Source organism: Babylonia areolata, chromosome 2 (assembly GCF_041734735.1).
Source record: "Babylonia areolata isolate BAREFJ2019XMU chromosome 2, ASM4173473v1, whole genome shotgun sequence".
Lineage (NCBI taxonomy): Eukaryota > Metazoa > Mollusca > Gastropoda > Neogastropoda > Buccinidae > Babylonia > Babylonia areolata.
In genome coordinates, this window is record NC_134877.1 from 63439073 (window position 1) to 63452702 (window position 13630).

General features: G+C 41.8%; 1 protein-coding gene across 1 annotated transcript in view; it reads left to right on the forward strand.

The window, feature by feature from the left end:
* The window catches only part of LOC143276016 (uncharacterized), a 30211-nt gene extending 17402 nt beyond the window's left edge, over positions 1–12809 (forward strand). The window contains exons 10-12 of the mRNA XM_076580402.1: positions 609–803; positions 2579–2710; positions 3074–12809. Of these exons, the coding sequence (XP_076436517.1) occupies positions 609–803; positions 2579–2710; positions 3074–4802 (2056 nt within the window). The 3' untranslated portion in view covers positions 4803–12809. The remainder of the gene's footprint in view (positions 1–608; positions 804–2578; positions 2711–3073) is intronic.
* Positions 12810–13630: the final 821 nt, after the last annotated feature.

Genomic DNA, 13630 nt, shown 5'->3' on the forward strand with positions numbered 1-13630 from the left:
GTTTATAGAACATGCTGCTTGTGTGTTTGTGATTTGGTGTATCCATGCATTGCTTTTGCACAAGGGATAAGGAATTTAAAAAAGGATAATGTGAATGTGTGTGCTTTGGTGTATGCTGCATGCACACATTTGCGTATGTTTTTTAAAAAAACGATGAGCATGAATTTGTGTGCTCTGGTGCATGCATTGCACACACTGGGATAGAATTTATAAAATTTTTAAGTATGATCATGTGTGCTGTGGTAGGTGCATTGAACACACTTATTGGGGTAGGATTTATAAAACATTAAGTTTGTGTGCACTTTAGTGTATGCATGCATTGCACACACAGTTATACATGTATACAGATGACAGACAGCACACTGTCTCACTACATTCTCCTCTTCTTTTTCTTTTTTAGTTTTCAGGTGAATAATGGGAGAGCTGATGACAGGATTTTTGTTTGTTTGTGTGTTTCCAGGTGAATACTGGGAGAGATGATGGACAGGATTTTTATTTTATTTTATTTTTTTATATATTTTTTTTATGTTTGTGTGTTTCCTCATGAATACTGGGAGAGCTGATGAGAAAATGATTGGACAGGATTTTGAGGAGGTTGTGTATTCCAGGTGCATCCTAGGGGAGCTGTTCACCCGAGAGCCGGTGTTCCGGGCCAAGGACGAGTTTGCCCAGCTGGAGCTGATCAGTCGGCTGTGCGGCACTCCCTGCCCCGCCAACTGGCCAGACATCATCAAGCTGCCCCTCTTCCACGCCTTCAAGCCAAAGCGCCAGCACCGCCGTCGCCTCAGGGAGGAGTTTTCCTAGTGAGTGGTGTTTAACATCACAGACTGACATAAGTGGAGTGTTGGTTGAGAGGTAACTCGTCCACCTAGGAAACGAGAGAATCCGAGTGCACTGGTTCGAATCACACTGGCAGTCACCATATTTGCTCCCCCTCCAGTAGACCTTGAGTGGTGGTCTGGATGCTAGTCATTCAGATGAGATGATAAACAGAGCTCTCATGTGCAGCATGCATTTAGCACATGTGAAAGAACCCACTGCAACAAAAGCGTTGTCCCGGCCAAAATTATGTAGAAAAATCCACTTTGATAGGAAAACAAATAAAATTTAAGGCAGAAAAAAATACAAAAAAAGGGTGACGCTGTCAGTGCAGCAGGGCACTCTCCCTGGGGAGAGCAGCCCAGATTTCACACTGAGAAATCTGTTGTGACAAAAAGAGTAATACAAATACAAATATGTGGTTGGGCCAACAGCAAAGTGGGAGCTGTGCGATTGGTAGTTTCTCCTCTGTGGTAGCAATTCATTTATATCTTCAGTCTTTTGTGAAGGACTACAACTTTCCAACTAGGAGGCAAGATTGCTTTTACTGTTAATGCTGTAGCCAGTGCCGGGTGTCATAAAGCCCTCTTGGCCAAGATAGTTGGGTTGTAATTGGCTAAGACACTGTAATATAATAAAATTCTAGCTCAGATATTTGACAGCAGTTGCTTTCTCTGTTGTTCTGATGGTCATAGTTGGATACGACTGACTATCCTCTGTTGTTCTGATGGTCGTAGTTAAATACGACTGACTATCCTCTGCTGTTCTGATGGTCTTAGTCAGACACAACTATCATATTTAACAAAAGAGATTGAAAAAATTGTTTTGTTTTTGTGTCAGATTAGATGTTGTGAAAGAAAACAGATGAACAAACTCTTGATTCTTTAGCAAAGAAGAGTATGGTGAGTTCCTGAAAATCTTTGAAAATTTTATTTGTTCAGGATTTTTTTTACGTCTTGTTCCTGATGGTAAGATTTGGAGGGCTAGGCATGTAAGACTGGCAAGGTGGTGGGGGGGAGGTGATGTGTGTACACTGCTAGCGTCTGTCTCTTGGGTCTGCTTAATGAGGATGGGTGGGGGGCACAGTCGCTCAGTTTGGCTCCGTGAATAAACAGTTGTCATCCGTAGCGGCCTAATAGATCATGTCCTAAGTACGTTTAATCAGAACAGGCTCTGTTGAACACCACTGAAGTGGCTCAGCTCTGGTGTGGCCTCCTGGCGATCTAACATTGAGAGTTCCCTGTGGACTGCAGACACTTGAGACTGACAGATGAACCCAGGTGTGGATGTGTGTGGGGGACTCAGAATGAGTAGTGTGGAGGTGATACCCACTAAAATGGTGCAGATGTTGGGGATAGCAAAAAAAAAAAAAGAAAGAAAAGAAAAAAGAAAGAAAATAATTAAATAGATGCTTGTACCTTTATTCTTTCTACGCCATTTTTAATCCGATGTCAGTTTTAATAATGATGATAGTAATGAATACTTGTTGGGTGCTTTCCTCCCTTAAAAAGAGCTCAGATCGCTTTACAAGAAACCATTAACACACACACACGCAACAAATTACAAACAAACAAACAAAAAAAAAAAAAAAAATGCACAAAAGTATAAAACAGATTGAAAGACTACACATATTTCATTACGCACACACGCACACGCACACACACACACACACACACACACAAGTTTGCTGATGATGGGGGCAGCAAAAAAAAACCCCACAGAAAACAAAACAACAGGGTTGTGCTGCGTGTGGTTGCAGCCTCCCCCAGCTTGCACTGGACCTGTTGGACCACATGTTGGAGCTGGACCCGTCGAAGCGCTGCACAGCGCAGCAAGGCATCGACTGCCCCTGGCTGAGGGATGTCAACCCCAGCTCTATCCCACCACCCAAGTAAGGAGATGCTGTGTGTGTGGGGGGGTGGGGGGGGGGGCTGTGAAGAATGGTGGTGTTGAAAGGGAACTGAAGGCTTTTCCAAGTTTTGCAAAAAGGGAAGTGAAGGCTTTTCTAAGTTTTGCAAAATGTTTGGTTTCCCCCTAAAAATTGAAAAAAAGAAGAGCTTGCTTTTGTATCTTCCACTGGTGGAGTTTTGTGTACATGCGATGAGTGAATGGAAGTGAAGAATTTTGTTTCCCTTGTAGTATTGTGTAGTAGTTTGTTTCAGTCCCATTCATCTTTTTTTTAGCCTCTTATGTTGCTCACCTGTGTTTTCTAGGGGATAGAGCCATGTTTTGAATTGAAATGTGCTGTGTGCAGTTTGCCCAAAGACCAGGACTGCCACGAGCTGTGGTGCAAGCGGTTCAAGAAGAACCAGCGTCAGGAGGGACAGCAGATGAAAGAAGGGGGGGAGGTGGGGGGGCCCACCAGGCCTGGCGGTCACGGGATGGGCACCGGTAGTGCCCCAGGGAAAATCCCCGCTCCTTCTGGAGACGCAGGCCAGCCCGCGGAGGTCAAAACTGGGGTGGTGGTTAAGAAACCACCGGTGGCAGGACTCCCCCCTCCCAGCCACGGTGATGGGGAAAACGTAGCTGCTGCCTCCACCTCCGTGAAGGGTGCACCGCTGTTGGGTTTGAAGCCACCGTCGTTGTCCTTGTACCAGGCTGCACCATTGCCTGCCGCAGAGTCATCGTCGGTGACTGTGCCCCCTGTCAAGCCGGCGCTGCTAACTGCACCACCTGGCAAGTTATCAACACTGCCTTCAAACCCTGACCCAGGTTTGGATGCAGCAGATCCGTTTAAGCCGGTTATTCCTCCAGTTGTGTCATCGTCTGCTGCCCCCAATGTTCAGAACAGTGCAGGAACACCGGCCACAAGGCCAGTGTTCACCAGGCATGCAGAGTCGATGCCTCCAGCTATGGACTCGAACCCATCTGGAGAAGTGAGCAGTGAGCCTGCAGCAGCAGACGTGGCCACCATACAGGACCACCTGGCACGAGTAGTCAAGATGATGCAGGCTGATCCCTCTCTCAGCGTCTCGGACATATCACAGAAGCTGAACATCCAACTGGATGACAAGACGGCCTCGCTCCTGGACCAGTTCCGTGACAAGATGGCCGGTCAGTCTGGCAGCACAGAAAGCCACGCCAGTCGACCGGAAATGTCCAACCTGGCGTTTCTGGCCATTGGCAACAGTATTATGGAGGAACAGGCGCAGGACAGTTACGCCGGTGTTGGGGCAGCACTTTCGCAGATAACTCGGCAAGGGGGGGGAGGAGGAGAGGGGGGTAATCCCCCCTCCAGAATCTTGTCGGCACCTCCTCGCTACCCTCAGACTCTCACTAGCAGGTCTTCCACCATTCCCTATACGTATCGGGATCCCTCTCCTGTCAGTGTGGGGGGTGTGCCCTCTGGGGCGCCACCTCAACCTCGGCGTATGTCCGACAGTGACGGACATGTTGCTCCTCCTCCTCCTCTTCCTCCCCACCCTTTCTCCTCCTCTGGTGAAGCAGACTATGACGAGGTGGATTATGCTTCAAGGAGCAACATGACCAGCCGTGAAGACGTGACGGATGGTGCTTCCCATCCATACGACCGTGATTACAGCATGTCTTTGGACCAACAGGGGAGCGGGATAGGGTGCTCTCCAAGGCAGTATTCGGATAGGGTTTCTCTGTTTCCAGACTGTCAGTCTGGGTTCTCGGAGGGACCCCCACCACTCCCCCACATGGCGGACTATCCAGGCAGAGGGATTGGACTGGCCTCCCCCCAGGACAGAGCCCCTCCCCAAGCCCCTCCTGGCGCCAGATTCCAGCAGGACGGTGTGCACAGGGGCAGTGTGGACAGTTACCACGGACATAGCAGAATTGGGGGTGACGGGTTCGATTCATTCCATGGGGGTGCTGATTCTTCTTCTTTCCATAGAATGCCTGGCACCAGGCCAGAAGGACCAACGGATGGGGGAGTGGGATTCAGTTACAAGGGTCATGGGGGTCAAAGTCGCGATGAATTCCAAGGTGGGGGTGATGGGGGTCAGTACGGTTGGTGATGATGATAACATGGGTTGTTCTTGCATTGTTTTGGGGTTTTGCTTTTTTTGGAGGGATTGGGGGGTGGGGTGGGGGGGGGGGGAGGTTTGACTGTGAATACCGGTATGATTGAGAGTGTGTGTATGAGTAATGACATGTAAGATGTACATGAAAATGTGTGTGCTGCTTGTTCTCTGGTTTCATTGGAGATATTTTAAATTTGATCTTCATTTGGAAGCCCAGAAGAGGCTTGTTATTGTATAATCAGTAAGCTTTTTAAGTTTAATTTTCTTGGTTCTGTTAGATAGCAGTCAACTGGAAGTGTTGCATTTGTCATTTTTGATATTGAGGTATCTTATGTGCAGAAAGTCAAGATAAACCCTGTACTGTACTATGGTATAATAATAATAATACATGGTTAACTGAGAAAATTCTTTGGAGGGGGCGGGGGAGACATCTGGCCCTGTGGGGGAAACAGATCTTGGCTGACTGTCGCACTCAAGAAGATCACGGTCTAGTTGGCCACCTGGAAATACAGAAACGGACAATTTATTTATTACAGGCCATGGCCCGTAGATTGAGGGAGCATCATGTGAACAGTTTACAAATCATGCAACAGATAGTGAGAAGAACATATAATTAGATCAAAAACAATAACTGTGCATTGATTAGAAATAATAGAACAGTTTATGAACTATGATGAGCTATTTCTCTACACTTAAAAGGCTTGTACAAGTACAGAGATGAATGAATATAACAATAGCATCAGCACTTGACAACAATTTACTCTACTGAAATAAGGGCCGTTTAAAGTATTTAGGTCGAGTCAGATTTTCTATAATATATTCAACACTTAATTACAGAAGACAATACTTCATCATATTTTGATTTTTCTGCATAATGGACATGATAAATCAGATTCCTTAAATGTTTATACCTAAAACAATGAAGAGACCAATCAGTTATACCAAGTCAGAATCTTGATGTGATACACCTGAGATGTCTATCAGTATTTAACAGCGGGATAAATTTCAAATTGTGATTACAGAAAAATGTTCTCAAAAGACCAGTCTTTCACTTGTAAAAGTATACTGTATGTAGATTGCAAGTTTGTCACCTGCAATAAGCGTAGACAAAAATTGTACATATATAAAACTTTCAAACATCAAACTTCTGGATTTAACTGAACATGCCCAAGTCCAGTTTCCAACAAAGGCGCACACTTGAAACCAAGTTTTGTTTACCATCGGCATCTAAGGAAACAGCAAGCCTGAGAAGTCCTCGGGACCAGAACAGAACAGCTGTTGCTTGCTTTGATGGCAGTGAGTCTAACACACTGTGCCCTGCCTTCTGTGGAGGACTGAGAGAATCTGTTTTACTCTCATGTCCTTTCATTTTACGTTTTCACTAGCACTTGTTGATTTAGCTGACAGAAAAGACTTGGACGCGGAGTTGACAGTTACCAGGTTTGTGCATGTTGTTAAGACCACTCTGCAGTGGATGATTGTTGTTTTAAGGATTTTGTTTTCATTTTTTTTTTATTCATTCTTTTTTTTTTCTTTTTTGTCTGCTTGGTATGAAAGTAGGGAATGCCCACTATGCACTGTAAATTATACATAGTGTAAAAAATTATTTTCACAATGAAACTTGACATGGAAAAGGGGTAGTTTAAGTCTTTCCTAACTCCACTTCACTCATCCATCTTTACACCCCCACCCCCATCTGCCCCTTGTTTCCATTGCTTTCTTTGATTTGTTTGTTTGTTGGTTTTTTGTTTGTTTGTGTTTTTTGGGTTTTTTTGTGAGAAGCATGGCTTGGAAATATGAGCAAACAAATATTTTGGTGACTTGGGTCACATGTATTGATGTAGCTCTTCAGAGTAAAACCATCTACCCCTTCATTGTGATGTTGACATACAGTGCACATCATTCAAGTATTTTTTCAACACACGGGTGCTGATGGCTGTGTTGGCTCTTACACTCACTGTTTGACCAAATACCACAAACTTTGTATTGTTCAACATAGGAAAGTTGTTTCCAAGCAAGGAAGAAGAGTTGACTCCCTTGATCTCGGTGCCAGTGCTGTTGCACCGTGTCCCAGCTCCACAAACTTTGTTTTGTTCAGAATTGTTTCCAAGACAAGACTTGACTCCCTTGATCTTACTGAGTGTGGGATGAAGTTTGTAGGCTAACTGTGGGTAAAAGGGATGAGCTGTTTTGTGACCTTTCATCTGTATGTGTGCATGCATGTGTTGTCAGTAAATTGATAGGAGTATGTTATGGTCAAGTGTGTGCAAGAGTTGTATTATATATTGTTATTTCTGAGAATTTTGATAGCATTTAAACAAACAAACAAACAAACAAAAAAGCCAATTCATCAGTGAACAAATAAATCTTAAAAATTATTACAAATATTCCTTGTTCAGTTGTGTGTGTTTAAGCATTGGAACATGGTGGTTTAAGTACTTTGCATTTGCGTGTCCCCTAGTGGTCCACCTTCCTCCCTACCCCTCGGTCGCCATAGGATCCGAGACGGAAGAGGCATGCCACGTGGGGGGTGAGTGAGCCAGTGTCACGGCCACTGCCACGGACGCATCGCACATAGGGCCCAGTCTAGCATGCGGATCCAAAGCCAGTGTATGGTGGTGTTTTCCCAAAGGGATTATGGCACATTCCATTGCTGGCATGGGGAAAGTGATAGAGGAGATCGACTCGGGTGTCCTGCCGACTGGCAGAAATGTGGATCGCGTCGAGTTCGTTCGCAAATTGAAAAGAATAGCATCAATGGCACCACTGACCTGAGTATGGGGTAACGTACCACTAGAAGTCGCCGGAGAAGGTGCAGAGGTGGTGGAGATCTGGAGTCGGCCGGATGGAGCGAAGGAAGTGGAGGAGGCGGCGGGTTGGCGTTGTTGAGAGGGCCAGAAATAGAGGGCCCAGAGTGTCCACGAATCGATTGCGATCGCGCCTTAATTTTAGCCCGATCTCCCAATCGAACCATACAATTATGTGACCTGGTTGAAGACAAAATTTGACAAAAAACAAGAACGCCAGAGAATCAACAGACGGAAAATACGAAAAAAAACTTAGCCATATGGAGAGCACAGGAACAGGAGTCATAATGGCTGCCGGAAAAAGAGGGCGCTAGCCAGCGGGACATAGGGGAGGTTACCTACTTCCGGGAGGTTATCGGCCGTAGTTTTGTTTTCTCCGCATAGGCGGATAGTAGTTTGCACAGGACAGGAATGTCAGACCCCTGCCGGAGTCTGCACTAGTTGGGTCACGGTAAGTATGTTATTTAAACATAATTTTAGATAGAAAATTTCCTATTTACGCTGTTACTGAACTAGGATTACAGACCCGATTGTTTTTTTTCCCATACACTTCAGCAAAATGTGTTGGCAGCAGTGAAAGGGTTTTAACAGCCAGTTTATTACGAAAGAAATATTGGATACAGAATATTACACATTCTCAGATGCTGTATTTCACAGATGATTCAAGGAAATTTCATCCCATGATAAACAGTTCACACAATACAGTGCTTGTCTAAACGTTAGCCCTGTGGTTCGTAGGAGCAACCACAACACTAGAACAAACATAGATTTCAATCTTTTTTCTTTTCTTTCATTTTCTTTCTTTTTTTTTTCATGTAAACAGCCATTTCTAGAACTTGGAATACTGCCAGATTACATTTCTCACTTTCAAACATAAAATCATTGTCAGAATCAACAATAACATTTCAGTTAATATATTTATTGCTAACTAATCTAATGTTTTGGTTTGATTTTTTTTTTTTTAATTCTTGTCTATGCATGTATCCATTAAATGTAGATTTTCATTTTTTTCAAATTCTCCAAATAATGGTGTGTTTTTTAATGTATTTTTTGTTAATCAACAGATCCATAGTATTAAGCTGCCACTCAAAACCCTCTTCATGAAATATCTGACCTTACACTGTGATTTGGTGTAAATGTGATGTTGGTGATCCCTTCCTTAGTTATTCTCCTTGGCTTATTGTCTGTTCACTGTAAGGTGATTAATACACATGATAGTTAAATGATGGATGCTTATACAGCGCTCTGCCCAGAAAACTGAGGCACGTTTCTTTCACACTTCTTAGGAGAGGTTCTCTCAAGACAGGCTAGGAAGGTGAGTGTCTTTTCTCCACCTCATGGCAGGAGTGGCGAGGTTCTTGCCAGTAAAGGCGAGGTATCGTTCATAGCAACTTTGCTCATGCAGTGAGGTAAAAGATGAAGTCTCTTTCCTGCCTCCTGCCCATTTGTTTGTACATATATTTCTCGCCCTTGCAACTCTCTCTCACTCTCTTGCCACTAGCATGCTTGGGTGCCAGTGCTCTATGTGTTTTACAAAACACTTGATATGCATAAAATATAACATCAGTGTTCCATATACACTGTATCAACATGTATCTTTCAAACTCTACGCAGACATAAAAACAATACATGCATAAGTTCATAATAAACACAATGCTATGTATACATTATTACAAGCATACATTCATACAAACGTCTGTAAATACCCAGCCCCCTCCCCACACTTGGATACACACACACACACATTTGCTCCATCATTCTTATTATATATATGTGTACACATGTATACGTACATACCACATGCGCAGGAGTATATATGTTATATATATTGCTTGGATGGACATGCCACAACAAAACTTACTGTTTAAGTGGTGAGTTGTGAGGACAGCTTTTAAAAGAGGCGACCAAGTCAGAAGTTGTCAAGATGTTTTTCATGCACATTCACTTATTTAGCATGCACACGTGCACACACACTCATACAGTGGGTAAGGAGAGAGGGTGAGGGGGTTGGATGTGGGGAAGGAGTGTGGGAAGCAGTGGAATTGAGGAAAAATATACAGGAAGCTGACAGTAGTATGATGTTGGGTGGTAGAGTTGATCTTCCAGTTTCAACAGTTTTTACTTGTGATTCTAGCATCAGAGTTCTTACACCTGGCTTAGAATGATTTTAATGAAAACCCAAGTTGCTACATTTGCCCTTTAGGTACTAAATATATGTCTGTTAGTGTTATTTTCATGCAAGGGTGCCCCACTGTTTTGAATGAAAATGCTTTGCATAGATTTTGCCTTGACAAGAACAATGGTACTTAAAATCAAATTGATCATGTTGATATGCCATTGTGTATTATGAGACTGTATGATGTGTATCAGTGCATAGTTTCAGTGGCATTGTTAAGGCTATCTTGCCAACAATAAAACTGTTCGAAGAAAATGATGCTGGTGCTAGTCAGGACATGCATGTATTGAAGGATGATGCGGATTTGGCGTTTTTAGGCACATGTATGGAAAATATGTGTGGATATAAGCACAAAAAATGTGTGGTTATAAGGACACAGATTGCATTGTGTGTTTGTACGCATTAAAAAGATCAAATACTTTAAAATAGCTTGATGACTGTAATCCATGTAATCAGTGGGTTCCGGATTATTTTCAGCGTACAATGAATGGGGTAAACAAATAAGTTCTTAAAATGATACTGGTAAAATAAGACACTTGTTACATATGAATTATATAAAATGGGGTGGTTTGTTTTTTCAACTTTTTTTTTTCTTTTTATTTCTTTTTTTTTCTTGGCAGCGCTTGTGCAACTGATATGGATTTGTCTGCTTGCTCTGACAACACCGTGAAACAAACTGAAATCCACTTACATACAGAGTGAAATACACAGATATATACTCATGTCTACACATGTACGCTTGTACACATATGTACAGTTTGTTATTCTGTATTCATGCCCTCATCACACTGAGGTATGACATGCATTCATGCATACATGCGCACATGTACACACACACACACACACACACACAAGTTAAATATTAAGGATGAGAATGAATGCACATAAAAGTAAATGTTGCCTCCTTAAAAAAAAAAAAAAAAAAAAAAAAGAAAGAAAACTGTAAAATACTCTTTCTCTCACATACATACACTCATACTTGTATGATACTACTGTCATCAGTTTCAGTAAATGTAAAAAGCCCTTAACCTACAAAATGTCAGCTAATGACCTACACAAAGTGCTTCCCCAGTGCCTATAAAATATCCACTGATCATCTTGCATCTGTTCCAAATTTCCCTTCATTGGTGTTTGGTTCAATGTACATAAACAGACTCTGGATGGTTAGCTTAATGTGTCAGGATTAAAACATGCTAATTAGATCAGCATATGTCAGGGGGACCCCATTTTTCTTGTGAATGATTTGCTAACTGGACCATGTGGAGGGTGCATGATAAGAGGGTTTGCCTCGTATGCAAAAAAAAAAAGAAAAGAAAAAAAGAAGACATCAGAAACTTTGTCCAGTAAAGACAATGGTCCCAGTCAGCAGATGTACAGAGCAATTTTTTTTCACAGAATTCTCTAGCACTGAAACTGAAGAATGAACAAATATCCACATTTTCCCACAAACAAAGAGTCGCAGTTTGTGCTTGAGTATCAGTATCAGTAGTTCAAGGATGTGTCACTGCATTCAGACAAATCCATATATGCTACACCACGTCTGCCAGGCAGATGCCTGACCAGCAGTGTAACCTAACGCATGTACTCAGGCCTTTAGAAGAAAAACTTTTTAAAAATCCCTAAAAAAACCCAGAAACAAAAAGCAAAAAAACCCACCCAGATAAAGAAGTAAATGATTATATATATTGACCCCCCGAAAAAAAAGATAATGTTATATGCAAGTTCATGAACATAATGTTCAAATTACTGCTGTTTAAGGTAAATCACAAACAACCGTTTGGAGAGAAAAAAAGTAAACAGTTAACTAAATTCAACTCTGATATACAGATACTCTGGCTCATACCTTACCTATTTCAAGCTAAAAAAAAAAAAAAACAAAAAAAAAAAACTCCTTGGCAGAGACATGAGACTTCCCTTTGAAAGAAACATCAGACCTTCTTTGAAAGAGACATGGGACTTCCCTTTGAAAGAAACATCAGACTCTTTCTTTGAAAGAGACATGGGACTTCCCTTTGAAAGAAACATCAGACTTTCTTTGAAAGAGACATGAGACTTCCCTTTGAAAGAAACATCAGACTCTTTCTTTGAAAGAGACATGAGACTTCCCTTTGAAAGAAACATCAGATCCTCTTCTCTTTGAAAGAGACATGGGACTTCCCTTTGAAAGAAACATCAGACTCTTTCTTTGAAAGAGAAATGAGACTGAACCAGGCTTGGCTGTATATATATACATACATGTGTACATACACACAAAACTGCCATATGCACGTGCATATGTACATACACACAAAAGCTACAATGTCAGAAAAACATCTGACAGTGCATGACTTAGTATACCAACCATTTTGTCCACCAGCTTCTATGACTGATCACTATTGTGTAACTGTAGTTGATGGGTACATATGGCTAGCTTCATTGCAAGATTCATACAGTCTGGAAAAGTCTAGGAAAAAATGGGAGGACCATTTCCAGGGTTGGAAAAGTCTGTGGAAAATCTATCTTACCCTTCAGACTAATCAGACAGGAGATACTGGAATTTTTTATATAAACTTTTTTTTTTTTCAGTGTATTCTGTACCATGTCAAAATGATGCAAACCAGGCCTGTTGGATTTGCTCCTCTTGGCCAAAATTTAGCAGGAACCCCATACCAGTACCATTTAACAAAGAGCTTAATGCATTAACTCTTCTGCCGCCAAGTGTCTGTGAAAAACACTCCCTAGGCGCCAAATATTTTAGATATGATGCTCTCAGTCACAGGCTTTAGTTCATGTTAAAACAACACAGTGGACGTTCACTTCAAACTCCGTCAGGGGGCAAAGGCTAATCATTGTTCCGTTGGCGGGGAAACTTGCTGCAGCTGTCGAGCTTTGTTACAATATGAAAAATGGTCTCATCAACATGACCCCTTGATGTCTACAAAAGTTGTCTATGGTGGTGCACTATCTTTTCTTTAAATAAAACAAAAACAAAAACGAAAAGTGATAAGAAATAAGATTGATACTAGGATATCCACCAATCTCTTTGTCAGTGGTTAATGATTTAAATTAAAAAAAAACATTTCCTTTTAAGCGTGGGTTTGTTGTGCTTGAGATGGAATTGTTCAGCATGGTGTGGAGAAGATCTGGAACAAGTATTTGTGTGGTAGCATCTTTGGGGAACCATGACATTAGCTGTCATTGTGACTGACTTCATTCTGCTTCACACACTGTATGGTGTAGCCTTTGCTGTTAACTCTGTGCCTTAGGCAAGCCTTCAGTCTCAAATTCGTCGCTTTTACTTATGCTTTACCCCCTGACCCTGTTATCAAAATTAATAGTGTTCAGTTTTCTTTTTTGCTGCCAGACTTTTTTTTTTTTTTTTTTTAAACCTAAATCCCACAAATGTAATATTTCTTTGTTATCTAAATTCTACTTCTTGATCAGTAGTCTTATAAGTTTGCACATAAAAGCATTCAGGTTGCAGTGAATTCACGTCCATGTGTTTAGATAACGATGAATGTGGACAGGTGTGTGTTAATTTTGTTTGAAATGGGTGTAAAATTCAGGTAAAAGCAAATTCCTGTGAATGTCTTTAAATAACCATTAGTTTGGACAGATGTTTGCAAATACTGTTTGACAAGAGTGCGCATGTTTGGTGTTTTTTTTGTTTGCTTTTTTTAAAGTGATTTGAGAGTGGTTGAATTGCTTTGGATTGTCAAAAGAAAGGTAGAAAGTGGTTGCAAAACTGTTGTTTTAAAGTATTTTGGAAATAACTGGTTTTGTCATGTATAATCAAATGTACACCACAACCAAAGACATTGAAGAAAGTGTTTGGGAAGCGATTGTAGAGATCACCATAT